This window comes from Aureobasidium melanogenum, assembly GCF_000721775.1.
Source record: "Aureobasidium melanogenum CBS 110374 unplaced genomic scaffold scaffold_22, whole genome shotgun sequence".
Lineage (NCBI taxonomy): Eukaryota > Fungi > Ascomycota > Dothideomycetes > Dothideales > Saccotheciaceae > Aureobasidium > Aureobasidium melanogenum.
Genome location: NW_024470074.1, coordinates 321,945 through 348,477, shown reverse-complemented (window position 1 = coordinate 348,477; position 26,533 = coordinate 321,945). Strand labels below are relative to the sequence as shown.

At 50.3% G+C, this 26,533-nt stretch overlaps 12 protein-coding genes across 12 annotated transcripts; 7 read left to right on the top strand and 5 right to left on the bottom strand.

Annotated features, from left to right (window-relative positions):
- Nucleotides 1-373: 373 nt before the first annotated feature.
- On the bottom strand, nucleotides 374-1,459 carry M437DRAFT_77780 (uncharacterized protein; the record flags this gene model as incomplete). The annotated part of the gene is made up of 1 exon (XM_041026878.1): nucleotides 374-1,459. The coding sequence occupies one exon, from the start codon at nucleotides 1,457-1,459 to the stop codon at nucleotides 374-376; it is 1,086 nt and encodes a 361-aa protein (XP_040877040.1).
- An 81-nt stretch (nucleotides 1,460-1,540) lies between these two features.
- M437DRAFT_55775 (uncharacterized protein) lies at nucleotides 1,541-1,867 on the bottom strand (the record flags this gene model as incomplete). The annotated part of the gene is made up of 1 exon (XM_041022928.1): nucleotides 1,541-1,867. A coding segment is annotated over one exon (327 nt), but the record flags the coding sequence as incomplete, so codon positions are not given.
- Nucleotides 1,868-2,477: 610 nt separating this feature from the next.
- On the bottom strand, nucleotides 2,478-2,963 carry M437DRAFT_55360 (uncharacterized protein; the record flags this gene model as incomplete). The annotated part of the gene is made up of 3 exons (XM_041022856.1): nucleotides 2,478-2,543; nucleotides 2,604-2,692; nucleotides 2,807-2,963. The coding sequence occupies 3 exons, from the start codon at nucleotides 2,961-2,963 to the stop codon at nucleotides 2,478-2,480; spliced, it is 312 nt and encodes a 103-aa protein (XP_040877038.1).
- A 728-nt stretch (nucleotides 2,964-3,691) lies between these two features.
- On the top strand, nucleotides 3,692-4,804 carry M437DRAFT_68633 (uncharacterized protein; the record flags this gene model as incomplete). Its single annotated transcript, XM_041025146.1, has 1 exon — nucleotides 3,692-4,804. The coding sequence occupies one exon, from the start codon at nucleotides 3,692-3,694 to the stop codon at nucleotides 4,802-4,804; it is 1,113 nt and encodes a 370-aa protein (XP_040877037.1).
- Nucleotides 4,805-5,412: 608 nt separating this feature from the next.
- Nucleotides 5,413-7,661, bottom strand: M437DRAFT_55532 (uncharacterized protein; the record flags this gene model as incomplete). Its single annotated transcript, XM_041022892.1, has 3 exons — nucleotides 5,413-7,278; nucleotides 7,442-7,465; nucleotides 7,548-7,661. The coding sequence occupies 3 exons, from the start codon at nucleotides 7,659-7,661 to the stop codon at nucleotides 5,413-5,415; spliced, it is 2,004 nt and encodes a 667-aa protein (XP_040877036.1).
- Nucleotides 7,662-8,457: 796 nt separating this feature from the next.
- On the bottom strand, nucleotides 8,458-9,604 carry M437DRAFT_77776 (WD40 repeat-like protein; the record flags this gene model as incomplete). The annotated part of the gene is made up of 5 exons (XM_041026877.1): nucleotides 8,458-9,186; nucleotides 9,245-9,275; nucleotides 9,329-9,444; nucleotides 9,500-9,538; nucleotides 9,602-9,604. The coding sequence occupies 5 exons, from the start codon at nucleotides 9,602-9,604 to the stop codon at nucleotides 8,458-8,460; spliced, it is 918 nt and encodes a 305-aa protein (XP_040877035.1).
- Nucleotides 9,605-9,932: 328 nt separating this feature from the next.
- On the top strand, nucleotides 9,933-11,774 carry M437DRAFT_55553 (uncharacterized protein; the record flags this gene model as incomplete). Its single annotated transcript, XM_041022897.1, has 2 exons — nucleotides 9,933-10,046; nucleotides 10,101-11,774. The coding sequence occupies 2 exons, from the start codon at nucleotides 9,933-9,935 to the stop codon at nucleotides 11,772-11,774; spliced, it is 1,788 nt and encodes a 595-aa protein (XP_040877034.1).
- An 898-nt stretch (nucleotides 11,775-12,672) lies between these two features.
- On the top strand, nucleotides 12,673-13,788 carry M437DRAFT_87192 (D-3-phosphoglycerate dehydrogenase, variant; the record flags this gene model as incomplete). The annotated part of the gene is made up of 3 exons (XM_041028594.1): nucleotides 12,673-12,713; nucleotides 12,767-13,391; nucleotides 13,447-13,788. The coding sequence occupies 3 exons, from the start codon at nucleotides 12,673-12,675 to the stop codon at nucleotides 13,786-13,788; spliced, it is 1,008 nt and encodes a 335-aa protein (XP_040877033.1).
- Nucleotides 13,789-14,699: 911 nt separating this feature from the next.
- M437DRAFT_9271 (uncharacterized protein) lies at nucleotides 14,700-17,851 on the top strand (the record flags this gene model as incomplete). Its single annotated transcript, XM_041029079.1, has 3 exons — nucleotides 14,700-14,790; nucleotides 14,845-16,075; nucleotides 16,123-17,851. Coding segments are annotated over 3 exons (3,051 nt in total), but the record flags the coding sequence as incomplete, so codon positions are not given.
- Nucleotides 17,852-19,115: 1,264 nt separating this feature from the next.
- M437DRAFT_77772 (uncharacterized protein) lies at nucleotides 19,116-21,179 on the top strand (the record flags this gene model as incomplete). Its single annotated transcript, XM_041026876.1, has 2 exons — nucleotides 19,116-20,291; nucleotides 20,334-21,179. 2 exons carry the CDS (start codon nucleotides 19,116-19,118, stop codon nucleotides 21,177-21,179), a joined length of 2,022 nt encoding a protein of 673 aa, XP_040877031.1.
- Nucleotides 21,180-22,970: 1,791 nt separating this feature from the next.
- Nucleotides 22,971-24,049, top strand: M437DRAFT_77771 (uncharacterized protein; the record flags this gene model as incomplete). Its single annotated transcript, XM_041026875.1, has 2 exons — nucleotides 22,971-23,573; nucleotides 23,624-24,049. 2 exons carry the CDS (start codon nucleotides 22,971-22,973, stop codon nucleotides 24,047-24,049), a joined length of 1,029 nt encoding a protein of 342 aa, XP_040877030.1.
- Nucleotides 24,050-26,104: 2,055 nt separating this feature from the next.
- Nucleotides 26,105-26,442, top strand: M437DRAFT_87188 (uncharacterized protein; the record flags this gene model as incomplete). The annotated part of the gene is made up of 2 exons (XM_041028593.1): nucleotides 26,105-26,358; nucleotides 26,424-26,442. The coding sequence occupies 2 exons, from the start codon at nucleotides 26,105-26,107 to the stop codon at nucleotides 26,440-26,442; spliced, it is 273 nt and encodes a 90-aa protein (XP_040877029.1).
- Nucleotides 26,443-26,533: the final 91 nt, after the last annotated feature.

The following is a 26,533-nucleotide window of genomic DNA, read 5'->3' as shown; positions in this document are numbered from 1 at the left end:
TCTAGAAGAAGTGCAATGAGACAGAGACAAGGTCAGGAGAGAAGCACAAAGACCAATCCTGCAAATCACCCGAGCGAAAACAGATAGATATAAAGTTTTTGGTTTGTTATAGTCACTAACTATGTGACCTGAAGCTATGTATGTAGTGTCTAAAGACATATGGATATCGAAACAGGAGTCGGATGACCAAAGGAGGGTATGTAAAGACAAAAAGGTCAGAAAAAACAAAATCCCAATCGCTTGCTCGCTTCGCTTTCATTATAAAAGACAAGTCCAAAAGAAGAAATCGTGTCAAGAAGGATAGAAAGAAGAGGATCCCAAGGAACACCTGTTGATGCATTTTTGAAGACACCCAGGAGAATCAACAAGCTTATTAAAAGTTGGACGCTGTGTTGATCGGGCCGCTTCCTCCATGGTAGCGGGCTAGCGGAGGTTCGTTCTTTTCAGTCATGAGGCTTTCATGGGGCTGAGGACCCATGTCGTCGTCATCCATTCTGGGACCACTTGCACGACGGCGACCCCACATGCGCCACGCAACGAGAGCAAGACCGCCGAGAAGAATGGCACCACCGACACCTCCAACGACACCTCCGATAATCTTCTTACTAGAAGTGGAAAGACCGCCGCCACTGCTACCGCTGCTGCCGTTGTCGTTCAACGAAGGCGAGATGGTTGCAGTTGCATAGCCAGTAGTTGATGCAACGACCTCCTCAGTAGGGACAGCAGTGGTAAGAGTACTGCCGCCGGTGACTGTAACAATAGTGGTTGTGTAGTGGCGAGTCGACGAAGAAACAAGGGCGGAGGTTATCGTGGTAGCCTTGCTCACGGTCGAGCGGTTGATAGTGGTAGCAGCGGTTCCGGAGCCGATGACGACAATTTCAGAAGAGGTTGTCTTAGACGACTTGCTGGACGATGTCTTGGTGCCCGAAGAAGAGGATGCGTCGGACGAGGAAGCAGAAGAATCTGACGAAGCAGCTGAAGAAGAACCGGCAGCTGTCTTGCTGGCGGAACTACGATCTGCAGAGGAAGAGGGAGCAGCAGAGCTGGTAGTGTCGACGACGGCAGAGGTGGCGGATGAAGACGGAGCCTCGGAAGAGGTGGCGGGCTCGCTGGTAGGAGTGGTTTGAGTGGTCGAGGAAGGAGCCTGGGTGGTAGTAGTAGGTGTGTCTGAAGTGGTAGGAGTGGTCGATGTCGTTGGCGCTTCACTGGTTGTGGTGGGCGAGGTAGTCGTGGCAGGCTCTGTCGAAGATGTGGTGGGAGCAGCCGACGAGGTGGATACGTCAACGACGGACGAGGATGTCGGCGGCGTGGTGGTGGATGCGCTGCTGCCTCCCGTACCAACAAGGGAGTTCTGACGCTTCATCCATGGCAAGTTGTCGGCGTCGACTGTGGAAAAAACCATGATGAGGGCAAATAGTAGAGCGATAAGGCTCGGTGAGCGCGCCATTGTATGCGACATGCAGAAACGTCGGTAGCTGCAAAATATAGGAGCTGCGAATCGAACAAATGAAAAATCTCTATCCAAGTGATTGCCTAGAAGTTAGGCGGTGGTAGGATGCTGAAATGGCGGATCGCAAGAGCCGTTGGGGAGCTGGCAACGGTCGTGTGCGTGCGAGAGGCTAGATATAGTAGTGATGGCGTGGCCAGCAATAAGGGGCTTCTCTGTACAAGACGCAATGCGAGACGCGTTAGAGATGTCAAAACGAGTGGAAGAAAGTGAAAGGTCGGAGAAGAACAGCAAGGGAAAGACAAAAAGCAAGAGCGTATGTACGGTACGAGCGGGAAGGTACGTGCAAATAGTGGCCGTGAGAAGCGACGATGATGTTCGGCAGCCCTCTCTGCCAATTCTGTCACCAGCAGGCCAAGCCTACGCAGCCTGCGCGTGAGAAAGGCTAATGTTAGAATATCCGCCGCAAGCCATTCCCCTCCAGGCTAGTTGCCGTCACGGAACCCTTGTTGACTTTGAATCCTCCATCGGCCTCGCCTGTCGATCTCAGGTTACGCACACCTTCGCCATGTCATCTTGGCCACAAACACGAGCGACGTTGCTTTACAGTAGAAACAACCTTTGTAGCGGCTCGCAATTCGATCCTCTGAACCAAGCAATAATGCGTCGATCAAGACTGCTTGGATGACTATATCCTGCCAATCAAGAGAACGAGGGTCTTTCTGCCCCCACTCTCGGAACATTTTCCTGCCGCAGGAACCTGAAGGGACCAAAGTCCACTTTTGTTCCTGGACCAAACTCTCCGCAGCAACACGACCCTCCACACGCCTCGCACATCTAGAGCTGACGCCAGCCTACCTTCAAAACATCCACTCGTCTCAGATTCACGAGCATGTTTGGTTGAATTTTGGATGACTACTCCTGCATTTGCTCAACTGAGCTATTCGTACATAATTTCGTTCAAGTCGTCTCGTCTTCATGGGTATCTCATCGTCAAATATTTCTTCTCAACCTCCTGTTCGTTGTGCTTCTAATAAGTACGCGTGTAATGCGAACCTTTGCCATCAGTTCCGTTCATTCTACGGGTTCCTGCTCCCTGCAACAGCATTGTCAGCCATTACATGTTACATATTTGACTGCATCTGTCGGGACTTACCTTGACGCCGGGCTTGCCTGTGACGGTGCCCTTGAGGTTCATCATAGCACCACTGACTTTGTCGCCAACTGTTGGCTTGCGCTTTTGTACTCTTGTGGTTCCAGTTGTACCTGTGGTGCGATGGCCTGTCGTATGCCTTGTACTGGATCCCACGCCTCTGCTAGTAGTGGCTGCAGAACCAGTATGGTGGCTGGTGTGGGGACCGGATTCCTTTTTGGTGGTCGTTGTCGTGTGACTTCCAGTGATTGGGTTCGTCGAGTGCTTAGTCGTAGTCGTGACGGTGCGATTATTGCCCTTCAGGCGTCCCAAGAGAGATGGCTTGCTGGCTGTGGTGGTGTTTGCTGATCTTGTGAATGCCATGATTGGAATAATGCTTGAAAAATGATTTGATCGGTATAGGTGAAATGTCTCAAGGTAAGTTGTGGATGGTTATGGATGGCTTCGGACGAGCAGTCGCGAGCACGCTTGATATATGCGATGCAAAGAGATAGACCACCCCTGTAGAGGATGACGAGCCAGCCACATGACAGTATAGGACATATCTTACAAACTGGATTCTGATCAAGTTGGTGTAGCAAGCCATGCATGGCACGTCATTTTGTAGATCTGTCTATAGAGAAAATAAGCTTGGCTATGGCAAAGGCCTATGTGATAGGCTAAAATATCTTTGAACTCGCTCGCGTCGACATCAGAAGTTGGCATTAATCTTGTACAGTCGTCCATGGCCAAGTTGGATACCAGCAGATCCCACGTCACCGCCAATCTGTCATGCATGCTTGGAAAGACGCGCTCACAGCGACAGGAATTGTGAGTTGTGAACAAACATCAATCGTGCTATGAGTAGGTAAACGTCTATTCTGTGTTTGATCCGTGGCTTCTGGAAAAGAAATTTGCATTGTGTTATAGAGTAATGCACTATGACTTTGATGTTGGTCCACTTCAACGTATGTTGCTCTACAGTGTTCTCAACGCTGGAGACTATCATCAGACCTTATGCTACGCGACCATCAATATTCTACATGATCAAATATACCAACTATCGACTGAATTCGTAGCATAGAACGAGGCGACATCAATCAACAGCAAACATGGAAAACTCGCCATTATCGCGCTTACCCCTTGAGCTCCGCGAACAAATTCTAGACTATCTCATGCCCACAGACATCAAGCACATCACCAACTACACGAAACAAAACGCCAGTATCAGCTCGCTTGGCCCTGTCAAAGACATGATGATCGCACTAGCTCGTCGCCATACTTTTGCAGCCAGCTGCCGCGAACTTCAACACCTAGGCTTACGTCTGGATCTACGGCGTACAGAATTCATCTGGGAGTGTTGTCTTCCTCTGTCATCGCCGAGTATCCACAAAGATATTCGGAACCAGAGTGACGATATCGGTCTTGTCTTTCATACTTTGCCAGAGCTACATTCACAGGGATTTGTTGATAGTGTCCGCGGTTTGGGTGCTGTCGTCTCAGACGATTACCTACATCGCGAAAGCTTGACTACAAACGAGGTTCCAGATGCTCAAAGACAGGAAAATTGGACCAACGCCCCCCTCGAAATCATGAATATGTACGATAGAGCTATGTACATCGCTTCACGCCTACGCATCGAACAATGTCAGAGGGAACTCGGACATCACCAACTCTTCTACCGGCACAGCTACCGCTTACAAGCCTTTACCGATGGAAATGCTGCCAGACCCATCAAGAAAGCCCTGAGAAAGACCTGGAAGCGCGATACGGTAGAGATCACCATCGACCTGCTTCATGAAGAAACTTCGCTCCAACGAATGAGAGCAGCCATATCACTACTCGACATCGAGCACATTGAGAAAATGGAAGCTATCCAGATAGAGATTGATCGACAAGTGCCACTATCTTCAGTGGGAAGTGATGCTGGACTCGATCGTGAAAGGTCCATATATGTTCAGTTCCTTCGCGACATGGATGTCAAATATTCTCGATGGAAACAGCGAATTGAGAAGTTTCATGAAGGGCTGATTGAAGTGGTAATGCTGGGCTATCGAAGCAATTACTGTGACGTCGAAAACAGTATGAAACAACTGCGAGCAGGGCTCGAACAGACTGCACCGCAAGACTGGACAGGCGACCAATCGGTCGAGGCGGTTGTTGATATGATCAAGGCAACGAAGCTCCATGATATTGAACCAAGTCAGCATACCAGAACTAACTAAGACCAAACCTCGTGAACCCAAGAACCTATAACTGAGCTCGTGATTGTCATCAAAAGTAATTCACAACACCTTGTTCTCCAAAGTTCGGCATCCAAAACCCTGTCAAGTCATAGCCCATACGCCAGTATCTCAGCCCCTTCCAATATAGGTGTGGATATGCCTCATCTTGAGGATCGTCGCGTGTTGAATCATTCCCACCAGCGGCTAGATAGATAAACATTATAACACCAAATTTGCCCTCGGAAATTCTGTTGTGCAGTATGGCTAAATCGAAGACCAGAGGCTTGGTCATCCTTGTGTGAGTTGTGTCCGCGCCTTATGATGGTCGCAGCGAGTGCTCAGGGTAACCATCAACAAGGAGTATGCGATATCGAAGGCCTGTGTCGTAGCGGCTTTACGCCCCAACAACCATTTAGAGTATGCTTCCGACCGAGTCCTTCGTGGTGCACACCATGATCAGCAGAAGCCGAAGTTCTTCTCGGATAAGATTCTGATCTCTTGATTCAAGGCGAAGCATTTCATGAGCATCAAGAACTTGGCAATTAGCCGCCTTAGTCTCCTGCTTGGTGTGGTATAACTCTGAGCTTCCCCCAAAGATTTTGCTCTTACTAACCGATAACGGTCTGCCAGCCATTCTCGTGCATGACATCGAGCCAGAAGACGCTATCGTCACCAATATCAAATCGGCGCCAGACTTCCTTTATAAGCTTGATGATCATGAACACAGGCTTCGAAGGCAACCGCATGGAGAGCTCTTCCAGCCTGGTCGTGGCAAGCTCTCTCGCACGCAAAACATTAAGCGAGAATGCTGTCGTAGGTCCAGACAACTGAAGTTCAGCGGACGCTGTCAATATAATAAGTAGTTGAAGTGGTCGTGTACCAGAAGTCGGTGGAATGCTGCCAATCAAGTCCAGCATGATATGTCGTGCTAGTGACACCAACCATGCCTTCGGGTCATGAGGATCATGGTGGAGAAGCGTCCCGCAAAAGGGGAAGAAAAACTGACTCGTAGTTCCAGTGGTATCAGCATTCTTAAGCAGTCGATTGCGCAATATGTTAGGGAAGACTCGATAGATCTCCAGCAGAGCTGAGCAACGAGTCGACTCTGCAACCATGATGAAATCGAGCTTGCCCGTAAGTTGATCTTGCACGTCCACAAGGTCGTCAATGGCTGGCCAGCGGATATTGAGTAGTTCTTCCTCGAACTCCATGGCTGCAGTGATGATTTTGGTGGGATCAACGTGCTCGCTTGTTGCTCCATATGAGAGTGGCGACGATATAGCTCGGTAGTTCCGGACAAGTCGGCCGACCTCAGCGAAGAGGACTTGTGCTCTGGGGCCTACACCCGTCCAGGGGTGCGGCATCACCTTCGTGCCTATCGTTCGGGCCTCATTGTAATGTGTCTCGTCGCTGGGTCTCTCCCGGCCCAAAGTAATAGGTTCTTTGTGCACAAAAGCAACACACATTTCCCAATAAATGAGGGCTTCGGCAAAGAATTGATCGTTTCTTGTCATCTCCTCTGTCTGGGTACCCTTCTCTCGAAGCAGCCTGGGGTATATTAGCCCTCTTGCGGCATTGAGGTGGGCCATCCCTAAATCATTGGCCTCATGCCATGGCGAGCTCATACCCAACAGCAGTACTGTGAGCAGAAGTCTATCGTCTACTTGCTGGTTGACATGTGCTAGCTGTAGCTCGTGTTGCAAGCATTCATATGCTTTCCGTTGCATTTGCAACCCCTGGACTTCCATCCCTGGGTTATGGTTGGCCAAGTGTGCAGCTGCCATGCTTTGGATTGCGTAGAAGATCGAGTTGGAACTATCCCACAGCTTTCCTATCACGGTGCGGAACGGATTGAGTTTCGAGTCGAATGAGGAGTATAGGACGCAGATATCGCGGAAGTAATGTTCAACTAGACCTGTGCTATCGTTCTGGAGAGATCGCGATATGGTAGGAGTGGCCATGCGATAGTAAGCCCGAAGCAATGACTTCCATTGAGCCATTTCCTCTGGGCTGTTGTGACGTTGCTGCCGTAGTGTTTGGATCTCATTACTGACTGCTGTGTTCTCATTGATCTGGTTGACTGGCTGATCAGGAACATACGAGACCATGGCTTGCTCGTGTCCACCATCAGGATAGCCTGACCATTGTTGCGGCCAAGGGCAACAAGGTCCTTGTGGTTCTAGTCCTGCAATATTCTGAGGTTGTGGGACGTATGACACTAATGTGGGATGCGCCGTTTCTTCAGAGACTTCTCGGTAGCCATCATAACTTTCTGCTGGCTCTTCATTAGAGAGAGTGGACACTTGGCCGAACGTTACCGGATCGATAGATGAGAAATGATATTCCACGGAAGGATGAAATGTCTTTTGGCTGTCGGGTTCATCAGGCTGCAAGACTTCATACTTCGTCGACCACTTGAGAGCCTTTCTATAACCGGGACAATCATAGCCGCGCTTGGTGCAGTTGTCGCAAGCCTTGTACAGAAAAGTGTCAGCCACTCTTGTCAAATCGATAGGGAATCATCTTGGCACCGCGGGCAACCATTGACCGCCACTGGCCTGCTTGTGACATGTGTCTGAACAAGACAATCGAGGCAGATGGTGATTTGTGTTGCAAGCTCATCTGATAAAAACTCACCGGCCGTGTCTCATCGCATTTTAGCTGTCATCTACACGTTAGTTTATTCAAAATGGAAGGAAGTCGAGCGGCACGTAAGATGATCATGCCCTCCCGTGCCACTCACTCTCTTGATCTTGCAGACTTGACAACCGTTGCGGCTCTTTGCTGTTCTTCTAGGATTCTTCTCCACGCCTCCAGATCCGGAGGCAGTGGCCGATGTCGGTTTCGACTGTGGCATTCGCGGTAGCCTGATATAGATACTGAGTTGTGTGTCTCTAGTGTTGAAGAGTGTTGGAAGCCGTCAGCTTACGTGGAGCAGTTCAGTGACTGACTCGCCATAAGGTGCCCCAGGTTGACTCGAGAGGCATTTTCGAGCATAACTGGTCAGACGGCGGGCGAGACCTAGGTTTATGGGGTCCTCCGGGGCTTGCTTTGGGTCGAGGCTTCCTATCGGCCCGGGGTCGGCAGTAGGCAACCGATGGTGGGGATCAGAAGGATTTTGTACTGTTGCTTGTACCAACGTCTACCAATTTTCCCGGCTACACCGAGGCAGCTGAGCTGCAAGTACAATCAAAGGCTGGTTCACAAGCCTTGTTCTGCTGCCGCGCGCTCTATAGTGGAAGTTGTATCTACATGAATTGATGTTGGGACCTTCACATGGCTTCTCAAGCCAAAGCAACTTTACCTACCTCCTTCAAGGCAGACATTACGTCAGCACCTAGGTACATCCAGAGTTCTTCCTACCCATACGCATCACCATTGTTGCTGCGAGAGTCAACGGTTCGGAAGGACTGCCTATATGGGAACTTTGGACCTCGCGAAGTCAATTTGAATTATTCAGGCACGGGACAGTACTGCATGAATTCTGTGGATTTCACGCGAGCCATTGACCAGATCTATCGCATTTCTCCTTATCGTTGGGACAGCATGAGCTAACGGGAGTGGTTATTGGGTGAATCTTGGAGCTGGACATGGGCCCAAACGGCTAAACTTGATAAGTTCGACTGTGTCGTCTTTTTGGCACATGGCAAAATCTACTCCTCGATAGTCTTGACGCAATCCCATCCTCCCTTGAGGCTTTCTTTCCACAAGCTGACTCTGTTATCACCACCACTGACAGCCAGGACGTTACCGCTCAGACTCCAGCTAACACGCCAGACAACAGCATCGAACTTGAGCTCTGTGCTCTGCCAGCTTGACGAATTGGCTGGGTCGGCGTTTGCTTGACACGTCCAAATGCGCACAGTTCTGTCCTGCGAGGCCGAGGCAATGTATGACTTTGAGAGTGGGGTGGGTGACCATGCAACATCGCGAACCCAATCTGAGTGACCGGCAAGAGTGCACATGTTGTTGTATGACTGGGTCTGAGGGTTGAAGTCCCAAAGCTTGACTAAGTTGTCGCTACCGCCGGTGACGAAGCGGCGCAGAGGTTGTGGTTGGGATTGGGGAGTTTGGGCAGCAGCGAGCTGTGCGGGAAGAAGCGAGGGGCTCCATGAGACGGCATTGACGCCCATAGCGTGTGCTGGGAAGATGGAGTGGGAGAAGGAATTGTCGCTGAAGGTGATGACGGAGACGGAGCCGTCGGACGAGGCACAAGCCAGGTGGCAGCCGGGCTCTGGCGGTGACCAGGCGATCAGGTTGACGCTGGCGGTGTGAAGAGTGAAGTCGTAGATGCGCTGCCATTGGTTGTTTTGCTCGCGCCAGACAAAGATCTTGCCGTCGTAGGATGAAGAAGCTAGGATGGTGCCGTACTTGGGGTGTGCCTGAGCAAGCAAGAGGTCAACAAGAGTAGATTGTGCGTGTATGAAAAGGGCGACTCACCCATGAGACACACCAAACAGCGCCGTCATGTCTGCAGAAAGAGGTCAGATTTGCGACAGGAGCTCTCTGTCAACAGACACATACCCCTTGAGCGTGTCTACCAAGCGGTGTGAATCTCCCTCAACCTCGAAGATCTTGATTGTCTTGTCGGATGAGCAGGTTGCCAAGCGACGTCCATAGTAGTCGAGAACAGCATCGTGCTGATCGAGAGTCAATAAAAGCAAGCTTGCGCCAGGGTGCATTAGGGGAGCATACAATCATATCATCGTGACCGGAATTCGAGATAACTTGAGCCTGCGAATATGTTGTCAGCTATCTCTCTGTAGTGGATGTGCAAGATGACCAAAGCGAACGTACCATGTTTGGCTGTGTGATGTGCAAAGTAAAGTGGATATATTATTATGGTCGGGTCGCGGTATTGCCAGCTATGCGCTCACTCTCCGCCGCGTTGGCGCGGAGCTGGAGGAAGGAGCGGACACCTTGCCAAGTCTGCGCTCCGCTCTAGCGGATGCCCGCCGCTACTTCCGTCTTTGGGCTTATCGCCGAGGCCGATTCCACCTCGGCTCAAGATTGCCGCACGCGCCCAGGGCGGTTTGCATGTGCATGTGAAGTGCTTGAGTCCTGAATCTTGACCAGCATGGCATCACAGACGCTGCTTTCTGCTTCTTTGCCCATCTAGTCAACAACCATGTCCGACGCTCTCTGTGGGCCCTCGAATGCTGTTCAGAACCTGGCCAAGCACTCGTCGGTTGACCGCACTCTGCAGCAAGACCGCCTGGTCTCACGACAATCGCCCTCTCAAGTACTTTGAAGCGCTTTTTGAAGGTTTCTTGACCTCAATGCTAACACTCCGTAGGGGTTTCGCTCGTATGATCCAAATGTCGCATCACTAGATCCAGAATTCGAAGCCTTCCAAAATGCTCAAGGCCCTAGCCTTGCAGGTCCTTCATGGGCTGCTTCTTCGCTGAACAACCTTCACGCACGACCGCCACCTTTTCAGTCAGTTTCTCCTGCTCCGTCGGCGTCCTGGACTCAGGATTTCAACCGCTTGTCTATCTCGTCTCCGCAACAACCGCAATTCCAACCAGCCCCTCAAGCCTGGCACAATCACTTTGCCCAAAATGCACAACAGTCTGCTGCTCTGCACGCTCCTTCTTCTCAGATACAACCACCGTCTGCCCGCTTCCAACCTTCGCTCGCTTTCAATCACATGTACTCCGCTCCGCAATACGCCTCTCAACCTCAGTCCTTCCAGCAACAGCAACAACAACACCTACCTCAAGACCACTTTGACGAAGCTGCTTTCGAAGCTGCTTTTGATGCCGCTTTGCAGGATGCTGCCATAGAACAGGACTCTTCCATGCACGAACATGAACAACTTGACTCCTTCGACTTCGACTCGTTCCTCCCAGACATATACCCGCACCTCCCCCTATTTCGTCTCGCGCTAGCCGATGCTTTGGTCACGAATACGGACGAGTCCCTCCATCGAGCTGCCAAGGTCGTCAGCCTCCTCATCCACCACCCTCAGATTATGAATCCTGTCGATGCTATGCTCTTTCGACCCTTGTTATCTGCCTTGAACGATCCTAAACGCACCTTGTTTTCTGAAAGATATGGCTATGAGCCTGCTTTGAACGAAATGTTAGATGGTCTTGCTCAACAGACTGAAAACAGCCAGGTCAACATAGATGCTTCGACTGAGCAACTGCTTGCCTCGTACGCGGATTTGCTTTGGCAAAGGAATGAGTCGAACCACTTGCAGCCTACAAAAGTTCCGCGTTCTGCTGATAATGCTTACTGGCTCGAACACTTTTTCCGTGAGGAGGATCCTAACTCTGCTCTGAACGTCACACAACACTCTGCAAGACTTTTGACAGAAAGTTTTGATCGCCAAGTCATATCGAATCCCAACTCCCAGGCTTTGAGCCGAGTACTGGATATGGAGTATGAGGTTTACTCTAAGCGACCGGCCCTTTCAGCTTTCTCCGCGCAGCAACCCACGTCTGCTCAGGAGCGGGAGGCCACATTATTCAACATGATGGAACACATTCTAACTACTCCAGAGGTTGTTGAAGCTCTGGACGCGACGGCTCCACAAACATTCGAGGATTATCAACATCAATTACGTGTGTTGGAGCAGCGGTCTCGAGTGGGTCATGTCGTTCCACAAGTGGCAAGCGCAACAGAGCAAGAGCACGCTGGAGATTCTGCCATGCAAACTTCGAGGGAGCTCAATGCGACAGAAGACCTACTTGAATCCGTATTTGAGGCCGGACTGTCAGAAGACATGTTGAACGAACAAGCAGAGCGGCAGCGTCAAGAACAGAGAGAGTTGGATCGGCAGAATGATGACGAGTTGGCACAGACCGCAGCCAATCTACTCGAGCGTGTTTCTGATAACCAGACCTCAAAGTTCAAGAACAGTGCCTTCCTTGGGCTCATGAGGCAGCTTGCAGATCGTGAAATCAGAGTCGAAGGAGACAAAATGGTCCCTGTGAGTATAGCTAAGCTGCAACAAGTCAATTAACATACTCTTCTTGGTACAACTGCTAACAAGGCTTCATTAGACCAACACACATAACGATCTCAGCAATAACCATACCTCCGAGATGGTAGATAAGGATGGACAAGAAGTTGTTTCTCTTCTCAACCAGCCTGGCTCAATGATGGATCAAGGTAAGCATCAGCTCTTTCTCGCAAATGTCGGACTTCGACCTGACTCACTATCAAGATCCTGAATTCATGATGACAAGCCCTTTTGCATCTGCCGATGATTACTGAATAATGCTCTGATGATCCGATGTCCTTCAGATCGCAAAAGATACTGAATGTGTTCAACCCAGGTCGCAAAGCCAATGCACACTCGTATACTGCTGGGTGTTTCTTCAAGAATGACATGCAAGTGGAAGGACTCGCGTAACGATATGCAGGATGCTCGACGCGATCGCCTAGTACTACACTCGAGAAGCGGTCGACCAAAGCACTCACGTCTTGTCTTCTTGAGAACGCTTTGTGTTTATACCTCTCTAGCCACATATGGGGCAGACTTTACCTCTCTGATATGCGGGGAGGCAGAACTGGGGTGTCGGGTCTCGATATCCCGAGGACCGAGAGGCTTCTTGTCCTTTTAGCAGAGCGAGTCTCGAAAGAACCAATATTTTTCGTTTGAGATACCCTGACGACTTTTGAATGTCGTTCTGGAGGTCTGCTATGACCTGGAAGTATTTCTTCGTGTTTAGATTATTCGTCAATAACATGGTAGACATATAAAATGCCACTTAGAGAGGTTGTCATATGCCGCGACATTTCTCCGCACTTTAGCCCTCATTATCAACCGGCCTATCGGGCCGTATGCGAGCAGTCATAGTCGACTCAGCATTCTTACTTCACTTCTTTCTCTGAACATAACCTAGCAAAGCACAATCATGTCCAAACCTAAGGTTCTATACCTCGGCGAGGTTGTCCTGTATGTCTCAAGCTGTTTCGTGTCCTATCTTCGCACTACTGACATCAGCGCAGTGCTCACGAGAAGTGGGAGCAATTGACCCAAATGGCAGAGATCATAACTCCTAAAGCCACAAACAGAGAAGAGTTCATTGCCGAGTGCAAGAGTGGACGCTTCGACGATGTGATCGCTGCATACAGAACTTTCCCATCCGTCAGCATCACAGGCATCTTTGACGAGGAACTGGTGCAAGCAACTCCTAAGAGCTGGCGTTTCCTTGCACACAATGGCGCTGGATATGATCAAATAGACGCCCATGCCTGCGCTGCTAGAGACCCGCCACTTCTAGTCTCTAATATTCCTACTATTGCTGATGATAGCACTGCTGATACGGCCGTGTTCTTGATTCTTGGTGCTCTACGCAACCTCAATCCTTCCATGCAGGCTTTGCGTGAGGGCAAGTGGAAGGGCTCACCTCCTCCTGCTCTTGGTCATGATCCTCAGGGCAAGACCTTGGGTATCCTTGGTATGGGAGGCATTGGCAGGAACTTGAAGTTGAAAATGGATGTCTTTGGCATGAAGGCTATCTACCACAACAGAAGAAAGCTGAGCAGTGAAGACGCAGCTGGCGCCGAATACGTAAGCTTCGACGAACTGCTTGCGAGATCCGATGTCTTGAGCTTGAACCTGCCTTTGAACGTAAGTTTGGAAGTTCTCTCTGAAAGAAATTCACAATTCTGATGTTTTGAAACAGCCCAAAACACGTCACATTATTTCGACCGCCGAGTTTGCAAAGATGAAGAAGGGAGTGGTGATTGTGAATACAGCTCGCGGACCTGTCATGGATGAGGACGCATTGGTCAAAGCCCTGGACTCTGGCCATGTGGCTTCCTGCGGCTTGGATGTGTTTGAGGAAGAGCCTAAGGTTCACGAAGGTCTCATTCGCAACCCCAAGTGTGTCTTGGTGCCGCACATGGGCACATGGTGCGTGGAAACGCAGACTAGGATGGAGGAGTGGACTATTGGCAATGTGATGGAGGCTGTCACCAAGGGGAAACTCGTTAGTCCTGTACCAGAACACATGGATTTGCAATAGAAGGATATAGTAAATTGTATGAGAATCAATCATCCAGAAGTCTCGCATCACGTAACGATTCGTCTTGCAGAGCCTCGGTAGAGCTGTGCCGAGTGAGAGAGCACTTGCAACCCCGGATTGCAAGTTTCATGTGCGAGCAGGACGAAAGAGGAAAGTTTGTCCGTGTTTATGTTTTTGTTTACTTTGGTCAAAATTGTTTCAAGAAAAAAGTTCTGGAAGGTCGGCTTCGTCAAGCGGATTTCGAAGTCGCGCCATGTCTTTGTCAAATGTCTCTATCAGTCGGACTTTCAACCACAACACAAGATAGTAGCTCAAAGCAGTATGACGATCCCGATGAGAGTCGCTGATGACGCCGTTGCGTGATTCGTTTGATTAGATGCATGAAGATAGTGGCACGGGCCTGGATTGACCAAGATTGATTGGACGCAAGCGAGCAGGTCTAGCAAGGTGGGCTTGATGGTGGGGAAAGTCGAGTAAAGACATGGTGCATAGCGGCGTGGATCTGTCTAGCAATGCGACATTTATTAACGAAACAGCGCGAGAGCCAGACAGGTGTTTAAGAATGGACAGCTACATGTGCCAAACGAGGTACATGGCTTGACTGCACCTGGGCATACAGCACCAGGCCTCCCGCCGTTGCTTCACCGCTGCCACAAGACTAATAACACCCCGCAGTGCTGCCATGCTTCTCTCGTGACTAAGTAGCGCATAATATTTCTAATGTCTAGTTTCCGATCTGCCTTCTTGATCCTTGTCGCTCCCCAAGGGCTCTGCAACTAGGACAGGCGGCCAACATGCTGTCGACGCTGCTGAGGCCAAGGAAGAGGCGCGCAGACAAGTCGCCCTTCTCGAGCCCCTTTAACAGTTCGCCTCTGGCTGCGCGCAATGACTACGACCAGATCGACGACAATGAAGACGCAGACGATTATGACGAAGACGACGACGGCGGCGAAGATGACCTGGACGCACCGCTGTTGCCCATCTTCTCGGCCGCACACTTAGGTTTTTTCTATCGACCTCTGTGTTCGAGAGAGCTGTGCTGATTTCACACAACAGACAAGCTGCCCTTGTACAACATTACCCACTCCTGTCGCATTCTGATAGTGCAGAAATGCGAGACTACTCTCACTTGGGACCAACTGCGATCGCCCCAAGTCTCTCAGTTCTTGGTCAAACCCATCCAATCGCAAATCCGCAAAGATCACTTCAATCGAGCGACCATCTGCGCTCTCATTGCAAACTGTTTGCAGTTCCAGAAAGAGGCACAACAAGATGCAGGAAATGCCGGTGTGAGCAAGACAAGGGCAATGGTCTCGGAATTGCTGGCCATTCGCCTGCTGAAGGACTTTAATCTTCGCGAATTGATTGATGCCCTGAGCTACGACTTCAACCCACTTGAAGGGTTCGACGCTCCCGAGGGAGGCGCTCAGTTGAGGCAGTACAACAGGTCTGCGCGTATTTCAACCGTCGAGATCGCCATTCGTGCTCAGGCTAAGCGCTTCCTCGCCCACCCGCTGGTCGTACAACAGCTCGAGGCCATCTGGGCAGGAAGCATCGTCTTTCACTCAGCCGCCGACAACCTCCACCGCAAGCCGCCTACACCTCCTCCGACCAGAGGACGAAGTGGCTATGGCACAATTGTAAACAACTCTGACCCACAGCCAGCATCCACCAACAACTCACAACCTACCCTTAGACGAAGCGTCACCCTCTACAACCCTAAGGATGCTTCGCTGTTCAAGCTGTCTCGCCTTAGGGTACCTCGCTACAGACAGCTGTTCTCTACCATCTCTTTCGCCATCATGCTAGGCTTGTTCTTGGCTGTCTTGGTTGATCGTTCTACTGAGATTACTCCACTTGAGATTATTTTCTGGTTTTGGAGTGCTGGATACATGCTCGATGAACTCGTTGGTTTCTCCGAGCAAGGCTTCGGTCTTTACATTATGAGTGTGTGGAACGCTTTCGACTTGGGTATCTTGCTTTGCTTCTTCGCCTACTACGTACTCCGCCTCTACGGTATCTTGATACCTGCTGCACGCAAGCATTATACTGCGCACATGGCTTACGATGTTCTGGCATCTACTGCTGTACTGCTGTTTCCACGTGCATTCAACGTCTTGGATCATTACAAGTACTTTTCTCAACTGCTCATCGCTTTCCGTCTCATGGTTCAGGACATGATTGCTCTCCTGGTGCTCATATTCATTGCCTGTAGTGGTTTCTTTGTTGCATTCACGCTATCATTCAGCGAAGAGAAGGCAGAAGCGTCCAAGGTTGCATATGCATTGTGAGTCGATCAACACCTAATGTATTCGCAATTTCTAACGGAAACAGATTCCAGCTGACCATGGGTTTCACTCCCGCCGCCTGGGATCTCTGGCCAAAGTACAACCTCTTAGGCAAAGCCGTCTTGGTTGGCTTTCTCTTCCTCTGTCACTTCCTCATTGTGACAATTCTCATCACTGTTCTGACAAACTCGTTCATGGCTATCGTCCAAAATGCCAATGAGGAGCATCAGTTCCTCTTTGCTGTCAACACTATCTCTATGGTCAAGTCGGACGCTCTATTCTCATACATCCCGCCCACGAATCTGTTTGGTTGGGTAGTGTCGCCAATGCGCTACCTTATTCCATTCCGAAAATTTGTCAGATTCAACAGAACCATCATCAAAATCACACACCTCCCGATGTTGTTCGCCATATTCACTTATGAACGCTTGTTCCTTGTGCGCAACGCGTACACTCCTATGGATCTTGTCGAGCAAAAGGCACCTAGAAGAGGTCGTCTACCAGCCTTCACCATGAAGAATGCAGGTCCTTTCAGCCCTGGCACTCGTCTTCGTGAACCGTCCATTGTTTCTTTCCACAAAGACCGTGCCTTGGAGGAAGTCTTCCGCCGACCATTCGACATGACAACAAGGACGATATCTCAGCACTCGAACCCCGACCAACGAAAAGCGACTGTTGTAGACAATTGGATGCAAGATATGGGTGATGAGGGAGGTGCAAGTCCTCCAATGGAACAGCCACGCTCTGTCTTGGAGAGACTGGAGAACCGCAGACCAGGCATCCGTCGCGCTCATACGTCCGCCAACAGGACTGCTACAATCAAGCGCGACTTTTCCACGGCTTCCAGATCTGTCTTGTCTGACCCCGAAGATCTTGCTTCCACAATCTTCCCGAGACCTACACCAATGCGCATTGAGGAAGAGACTGATCTGGAGATGGAACGCGAGGATATGCCTCAAGAGACGGATGCTGATGGTGATGACGAGCTTCTGACCAACGACGGTGATAACATTACAGCCACTGGTTATGACCGAACGCCGACGGGCACTCCAGATCTTATCGAGAGGAAAGATCCGTCTCCAGACAAACCCAAAGCAAAGGACTATTTCGAGGGAGCGGACTTCCAGACTGCAAGTTCTGTTCCAAACGCTACGAGAGCACGCCTCATGAGTGGGGAGCACAAACGTGAGGGTCACCGCCGTGATGTGTCGCACGGTACTATGGTCTTCTCGCCGATTGTGGAGCAGGGATACACATCATCTGCCTCTGAACACGTACCCAAGCGCCCTACCACATCCAAACAGAACAGCGGCAGTTCAACACCGTTGGCCCCAATAACATCTCAGTCCAGTGGTCGTAAGACACCACGTACGACCAACCCCAGCAGGGTACGTCCCAACATGCCCAATCGACTCGCACAATATACTGCACCCAACATACGCTTCGATCGTTTCGGCGACTCGACACGTCGTGCAAACAGGCAGCCATCTTTCAATGCTCTCGCCCTTGACTTGGCATCCGACTTTGGCGATCATCACCGTCGTGAAATGACTCCAGAGCCGTTGTCGCCAGGCTATCAACCTAGCATCCCAGCAAGCTTCAGTGAGCAGATGCTCCGCGAACGTGAAATGGCTCTGGACAAGGAACGTCGCCGTCAAGAACAGCGGCGTCGTAGCCAAGAGGAAGAAAAGGGCATGGTGGGCAGAATCATGCTGACACGCATGAACACACTCGAGGAAGGTTTCCGAGAAATTCTTCGCGAGGTGCGTGACTTGGCACATGTCTCGCGTGGGACTAGTGACGCGGGTTTGTCAGGTATGGTCAATTCAAGGTCGTCGTTGGTGGTGCCGGCGTCGTCAGATCAGTCTAGACCAAAGACTCCTGTTAGCAGATCAGGAGGTGCGAGCGAGAGAGCTAGGAGTCCCAGAAAGGGCAAAGGCAAGAACAAGAGCAAGGGCAAAAACTCTACCAACGGCGGCAGCAGTGAAGCTGACCCGGTCAGTCCTTTGACTGTGCAAGAAGGTCCATCTCAGGCCACAAGCCCAATGATGCTGGATGAGCCTGAGACGCCCGCTACTGTCAGAGCATTGTCCACACACGCTGAGGAAGAACCCAACAATGATCAAAATGACACCGGAAAAGAGTAGAGTAAATTGTACTTTGGTTCTCTAGACATGGAGTACATATGGTAGAGAAGTGATAAGACGAACCAGATGTAAACTATAGTCCACGGCGGCATAATTGCTTATTAATGCAAGTGCGATTCAAAGCAAATTTCACGTTCAGCGTGAAGACGATTGTGTAGTACAGCAGTCCACATTGATGTTCATGATGCAAAGGCATGGTGACTTTTCAGTGATCAGGTTTCACCAGCATGAACCAGGTCAGGGTCGTACCTGCAGCATATTTCTGTCGGCCTGTTGTGAGCAGTAGTGATTAGCATAGAGTTGCGCTAGGTTCAGCATTGCATGGTGTGATCAGAACATGGTTGACAATCTGTACTTCGTGATGTCGTGATGCAGCAGCTTAAGCTATCCGAGTAAGGAAATGCCTGTTAATCGCTGAGATAGAGTATTAGTGTCGAAACCAAGAACATGAAACCGCTACAAAGTCCTTGATATGACAAGCGATCACACAGAGATCTGGCCAAACTATAACTGTAGACAAGAACATGCACACGCACAATAGCCAAAGAGAAGCACAGTATTGTTAGGAAAGAGGTGGTGTAGAGCTGCAAGTTGAGTGAGTGCCAAGGCCATGGCTGCCGCGCTCAAACAGGTTGACTCAGTTGCTTTCGCTTCCTACTTTCTGGAAGGCTCGCTCGCTTACTCCCATTCTTTTGACCATCGTCGCTTCAGCCCCCCGAACTGAAGCAGTTGTCTCGAGTGTTAAGCGAGCTCGCAACCTGCCAAGCCACATCATTGGCCCGAGGCTTGCGGCGCGACTGACGTGTGTCTTGTTGATTGCTCGTTGAATAGATTCGGCTCGGCTGAGTCGATTGGAGGCGCGCCTTGGGTAGCTTCGAGGAATCGAGGAACCATGGCAGAAGACAATACAGATGCCGTGCTGCGGCTGCAGTCACATCAGTCGCTTCCACCACCGCCGCCGCCGGCTCTTAGGGACGCCCGAGACGACGCGCCGCAGGAACGTGACCAGACATCGACGCCGCATAGCGACCAACACCCCGTACAGCCCCCAGCAGTCCCGGTCAACGCGTCGGAACAACCACATATCAATCAGCAAGAGAGCAGTCAGCGCCCGGCTGTGCCAACACAAGACGCGTCGGCTGTGTCTGATCCGGCGCAAAGCCACGTCTCGCAGCATTCGACGCCGACCCTGCCGCCTATGAACTACCAGCATCATCCTACGGCGCATACCCCGGCACCCGTCTCTGCCACAGCGCCAGTCCATGCCCAGAACGGTCACCACCCGCAACATCACCAACCTCCACCACCACAACATCTTCCTCATCCCGCGCCGGCGCACATCACCAATGGAACACCTTCCCAATACCCACCACATGGTCATGCTCCCCCACCGCCAAATTACACATACCCTTCAGAAGCAGGCATGCAACAAGCTTCACCGAACATGCAGTCCAACGGAGGGCCCGTTAATGGCTACGCACCTCACATGGGCTACCAGGTACCAGTTGGAACACCGCACCTAAATGCAAATCAGCTTCCAGGAACACGACACAAGAAGGAGATCAAGCGTCGTACAAAAACTGGCTGTTTGACATGCCGCAAACGAAGGATAAAATGTGACGAAGGTCATCCTGCCTGTCGCAACTGCCAGAAGAGCAAGCGAGAGTGTCTAGGCTACGATCCCATCTTCAAGTCTCAAGCCTCGCCGCCGACCATTCAACCCGCTCCAGGCATCTTCCCTCCACAACAACCTCAGCAGCAGCAGCAGCAGCCGCAACAGCAGCAAGCCAAGCATGAGCCACAGATGCCTCCGGAACGTTATGCGAATGTTCCTCAGGGATACATGCCTGCAGCGAGTGCCGGATACTCACCTGCTACAGCCATGCAACCGCCAGTTGATTTTGGTGCCCAAATCGATCCTGCCTTGGGCCCTGCGAACTCGGCAGTGGCTCCTCCTCCTGTACAACAACAACCACCTCCTCCACCGCCGCCGCCGCCACACGAAGAATACACAACTAGTCTACACCCACAACGAACTGGTATCTTGAAGTCTTGCATCTCTGAGTCTGTTCTTTGCTAATATGTCGTAGTACGTCTTGTTACGATGGAGTCACTATGCAGCCTTGACAACATCCCGCCAACACTGCCCCCACACAATCCTAATCCTCTTGCGTCGCATGAGATGGAACAGATCCGTCTCATGTATCTTGCAGAATACGCTTCTGGACTGGATCGTTTCTTCGAAACCACCTGGTACACGGATCATGGCTTCAATCTTGTCGCCGGAAACCACGACCTGTTACGTTATTTCATGTACTGCATCGAGCGCTTCTCACATGCTCAGAATGGCGGTGGCTCACACGGTCTCACATCTTTGGAAGCTCGCCTCGTCTGGCAACTGGGCTGTCTGCCTCGTGCTATTCCCTCAAACGCGACTTCTCCATACCTGAATAATCTTCTTCAACGTCTAGCCATAGTAGAAAACCTACTTTGCGGCACTTTCTTGGATCCTAACATGGTTCCCATACAACCCCCAGCCAACCCCCCGGATCCAAAACTTGTCGAACAATACACTCAATATCTGCAAGATGCCTTCTGGCACCAGCTAGGTCGCTTTGTCAGCATTCACGACGACATCATCTCACCTGATGCGGCACAACAGATCGCTACAGCTCTTGCAGCTATGCGCAATATACTTTCCATGCTCGAGAACCGTGACGTCCTTTACTCGATGGCTATTGCTCGTCATTTTGGTGGTCGTATGGTTGACTATATCGAGAGCAAGATCCTGGTTTCGAAGAGTGCGGAGCCAGATGATCCTATTGCAAAACTTGCCGTTGCAATGAATTTCATTCGTGACGAAGACTCTCAAGGCACTACACAAGTTGTACAGAGGTTGTGTGGTATGTGCAGAAGGAGTTGGCAGCTGCAACGGCAGAATACACAGCCTGCATAGAGTGCGATCTGGGTACTTCCTCTGCGTTAGAGAAGGATGACCGTGTTTTGTGCATTCGTTTTTCATGATACCATGCCTTCGCGATATTACATAGGCTTCTGCTGTTCATCTCAGACATTACGTCCCGTATCTGCCTTCTTGCAGACGTTCTTTTCCATTTCTTTCAAACTGATCCTCTTTTCGTCTGTGTCTTGAATTGCAATGTGCGGGTATGACCAGCCTTGACTGTGACTCTGCGGGTCTCACTATATGTTCTATAAAAAGCTCAAAGATCAATATTATGAGTCCACAGTCCGTTATGTCAGACCAACACGAGACTGGTCGTGTGTCCAAGACGTAGATCAACCGGTGACCTGCCGGTCAGGGCCGAGAGTAACCACTTGAAAGGACAACAGGGTTTGCTTGTTTGACACATGGTCAAACAAATAAGACTGGTAGTTCACGTTTGACCTAGCAGTGGATCTACTTTCCGTATACAGTCATAGGGTTTGCTAACAACAAGACAAGCCAGTGAGGTGTCACACGGACGGAGATTTGAAGGTCATCGTCATCGTCGTCCTTGTTCAAATCGCAAGGATTCAAACAAAGGATAGGATTCTCGTATCCATGGTCAACCGTTCATCCTCCTGATAGCGCATTTCCAACATCACAAGTGGGCTCGGAAATGAAGAGGGGTTTATGATGTTGTTGCGGAGGTCGAGAATCTAAGGACTGTTTGATGGCTCTGGCGGAGTCGTGGCAATTGCGGATCCCTCCTGTTCTTTGTTGGCCAGGGACCAGGCAGCGTCTTCCCCTGTCCCCCGCATGCACATCGAGTCAACGACCGAATGTCGATGGAACTTTCAAGGAGATGATCGCGAGTCAAACTGGTAAACAAAGATGTCATGGTGCACCCAAAATACTGCTCATGTTGCAATAGCGCATCTGCTTCGATAGCTCGAGCGCGATCAAGGTTGTCGGTGCGATTTGCCCTCCCGTATTCGCCTTCAACTTACCAAGGCTTTCGCTCCCTGATGGGACACAACGGTTGCATGTTTGTTTGATATTAGACCGTTGCAGCCATGAAAAGGCTCTGGACGAGTTGGGAGTGCGCCGCAAGCCATAGCGTCTTTCTCCAGGAAACTACAGTGGGCATTGTCAATCGCAGGCAGAGTTCTCACAGGCGTCTCTCGAAGAATCACAATTTTCGTCAACTGCACTCGAGTCTGCTCACAGGATATGCAGCATCTAGAATTTTCCATGCTGCTACAAAACAATGCCAATCCAACAGTCATTCAGGCACAGCAACGCTTCGCTTCGTTTAGCGTCAGGAGAACTCTATCCGGATTGGCTGCGCTTCCAACGTCTTTCGATGTCTGGCATCATGGGGAGGTGACCTTCGCCCTTTGACAACATGGATCCTCCGCCAACGAGAGTTCAACCGTCTAGCCTGCTATGGATATGCTTGTTTCCATGTTATCGTTGCAAGATGAGCCAAGTAACGGTGCTGCTGCCCGGTAAGGAGGAGATTGCTCTGCCAGAGGCAACTGCACCGTTGCAAGCACAAGCAACAGAGTACGTGGAGGGTAAGTGGCCTCCCCAAAGGGTAAGAAACCTGTATATAAGGCACTATCACTTCCCAGCCATCCAATTCTTTTTCATCATCACAGCATATCAGAAAGACAACAGCTCCTCACCAGCCTATCCAGTCACCTAATTATAATACTCAGGCTTCAGCCGTCCATTCTTTGAACAACCACAACACTCGCTACCAATAATATCCTAATTATTACCCCCTTCAAACCAACAAAAATGCCTTCCATCAGCAACATCGTCGCCGCCATGGCCTTCACTGCCGGTATGGCCTCTGCCATCCCCCAGTACCAGAACGTCAGCAGCTCTGCTCCCATTGCCTCTGCCAGCAAGAACTCCAGCTCTTCTGCCAGCGCTTCCAAGACCTCGTCTGCCTCTGGCATGGCCACTCTCCCCGCTCTTGCTGAGTCTGCCTTCTGCCCCAAGCTCAACGGTGCTCTCGTTGGCGACTTCTTGATTGAGTGCGGCACCACCCACTTCGGTACCATCCTCTCCGTTGGCAACGGCACCGTCGCTGTCGCCAAGCGTGCTGTCTACACCTCTCTCGGTGACTGCATCAACCTCTGTGAGGAGACCACCTCCTGTGTTGGTACTGCCTTCAACACTGCCGCCAGAACCTGCACCCTCTACTCTGAGGTCGGCCAGGCTGTCGCTGCTGACAACACTGACTTCGCCGTCTTGACCAACCCCAACGGTACCCCCGTCCCCGCTGGCGGTTCCGCTACCAGCACCGTCTTCTCGACCCAGGTCGTTACCATCTCCAGCTGTGCTCCTATCGTCACCAACTGCCCCCTCAAGAACGGACAGTCCGTTATCACCCAGGTATGCAGTGTTCCCACAACCAACATTTGATCTCCTGCTAATTTTCCCAGGTTGTTCCCGTCACCTCCACTGAGTACATCTGCCCCGCTGCCACAACCGTGCCAGCTTCAGCTGTCGCCTGTGGCTGTGCTGCCGTCCCCGTTACTGTTACTCAGTACGCTCCTTCTTCTGGCTCCATGGTCCCCGTCCAGACTGTCGTTGTCAACAGCCCTGTCCCCACTGCCACCCAGCTTACTACCATCGTTTGCACCAGCTGTGCTAAGCCCACTGCTGCCATGAACAACGGCTCTGGCAACATGGGCGGTGCCATCACCTCCACCGTCACTGTCTGCAACAGCGGCAAGTGCTCTGCTGTCGCCACCACCATGGCCGTTGCCTCTGCCACCACCTCCCAGATGGCCGTCTACACTGGTGCCGCCGACTCCGTCAAGGCCGGTTTCGCCCTTGTCCTTGCCGGTGCTGCCCTTGTCCTCTAAGCATTTCCACCAACTTCTCTTTGAAGGGGGCTTGAATGATCCGATGTTATTACTAATCCAGAAAAAAACACTTTAAAAACGAACAAAAAAGATCTAGCCTTTACTTGGCTGATGACCATCCTGGGTTTATACTTACTTGGCAAGTATTTGCACAGGACTGGACTGATGGGGAGCTGTCAATGATAGACAAGGAACTGATCTCTTTCTGATTTACGCTGCTGTTTGATCTCTCTTCTAGAGAGATACGGGGATGAGTGTTGGTGGTTTGGTGGTTAGTTTTTCTGATTTTTGATTTCAACTTTCTTGATTTTTGTACAAGAGTCATTGCAATCTACAAAATCTTTGTTCACAAAAAAACACATGCTTGCCTCTGCTTTTCGCTCAATCGTGATGGTACTTAGTGCTCAAGGATATAACCACTATGGTTTGACACAACAACTGCCACAAACGAATTCCTTCGAACCATTGAAAGTATATCAAAGCCACCAAAAGACACATCGCAAGATCTCTTACCTTATGGTTTCGTAAAAGAGGAGTGTGACGACCGTTTGCGGGATCAATTTATCAAATGTAACGTCTGCATGGTCGTCTGAAACTCCCTCGGACGATGGATGGATGGTTCGAGCAATGAAGCCGAGCAAGCATCTTTTGCCTGTGCTATTCCCGGCTGTCGAACGAGCATTTGATCGAGTCATTGTAATGCCGCGTTCGCACGATGATAACAGTCAGTTAAATGAGCGGCGGCTAAATGATGGCAGGAGCTTTTGGTGTCTTGAGGTCCTTTCCTCTCAGGCTGTTCGAAATGGAGGAGCGCTCATCCTCACGATGAAAAGGCTTTTCAAGAGCTCATCGCTTGTTGACAGTCTAGTATAGATAGTATCCAGAGGTAGTGAATTCAATTGTCTCTCTCTGCCTTGAATTGATCGCAACAATGACTTTCGACACCAGAAGATCAATCAATGATGTTTTTATGCGCACTTGAAAGAAAGGAAGCAGCACCAGTGTCAACCAACATTGGAAAGATTCATTTCTGGACATTCAACGGACTTGTTTATGCTCCTGCTGTGGTTGACGACTCAAGATAGTGAGCAACTAGTATGATTAGCCCAGGGGAGGCATGAGTTGTCAAAGCCGCTTAGTGGTCAAGCGAACATACTTCTTTGCCGATCTTATGGATAGACCAATTCCTTCTTAATCAACGGGGGCATGATAAGTCATCGAAACTTATATTTGCCTCTCGAGCATGGGTTTGGCCACAAATAATAGTTTACATGACGGTCCAGCGGAGGAGCTAAAGAGTTGCCCTTTGAACGCGCTTTGCAGCACATCGAGATTCAATCAAGAGTACGGATGTCACATAGCGACTTGACATGAAAGATAGCAGCAGCATTATGAGTAGAAAGATAGTCAGTCTTGTAGCGATTCAGTATAGGCCACTGCATCTAGGGTGTTCATCGAGTGTCCTCTGTGATGGTGATGATGGGTATGACCAGGGTCACTCGAGCAGCCACGAGACTTGTACGGATATCTCTCTCTGAAAAGTCTCAAGACTGAGACTCCTCTCCCTTCGCAGCTACAGAACCATCATACACTGCTATAATGCACGATTTATTGTTGGCCATGAGTCTAACCCTTGATGTGAGACTCACCGTAACCATGATCTCTTTGTAAACGTATTGTGCAATTATCTAACTACACAATAGCAGCCTACCACATGGAGAGGCGGATTTGCTTCTCGAACACTTTATATAGTATTCTGAAGTGCAATCAAATTTGCGAGTATCCTGAACACGATCGACAATAAGCATCTTGTGACATGTGACGACTTAAACATTTCTACGGCCGAAGGATCCGAATGGACGAAGATCATCTAGGACGCTTCGTTCAGCATAGCCTCAAGCGTCATACCACGATGGCGATCAATGAAAGCTTGTATCCGTTGCTTATATAGTCACTGTCCCTCTCCCCAGTCTTCTCCGGTAGCGGTCCCGAGCATCAACACCAGTATCTTTATCACCAACCACAATATCAATATTGTTGAGAAACACCATCACTATGTCAGGTTTCGCAATCAACGGCGTCTACCCAGAGTTCAAGGGAGAAACGCCTTACATGCCTGAAGACTTTGCAGACCAGTATCCCAACGATCCTGAGAGACAAAAACAAGCAGCCGATCGCAAAAATCAAGCCATGGCTCAAGGAAAGGAGAAGAAGTCGCACCCTTCATTTGCACAAACGGCGAAAGGATTGTTCAAGAAGAAGAGTCATGGTGGGAGTGAAGAGATCGAGCTTGTGAATGAGCAGGCTAAGTGACAAGGTAATATTCAGATACCTTCTAAAGGTGATCAAGCGATGCTGAGAACCTTCTTTATAGGTCGTTCAAGCGTCACTGAGGGCTGTGTTCATGAGTAAATTGTTAAGAATATTTATACAGATATCATGATAGATACAACATGGTAGCGAAAAAGACCCAAAACTCCAGGC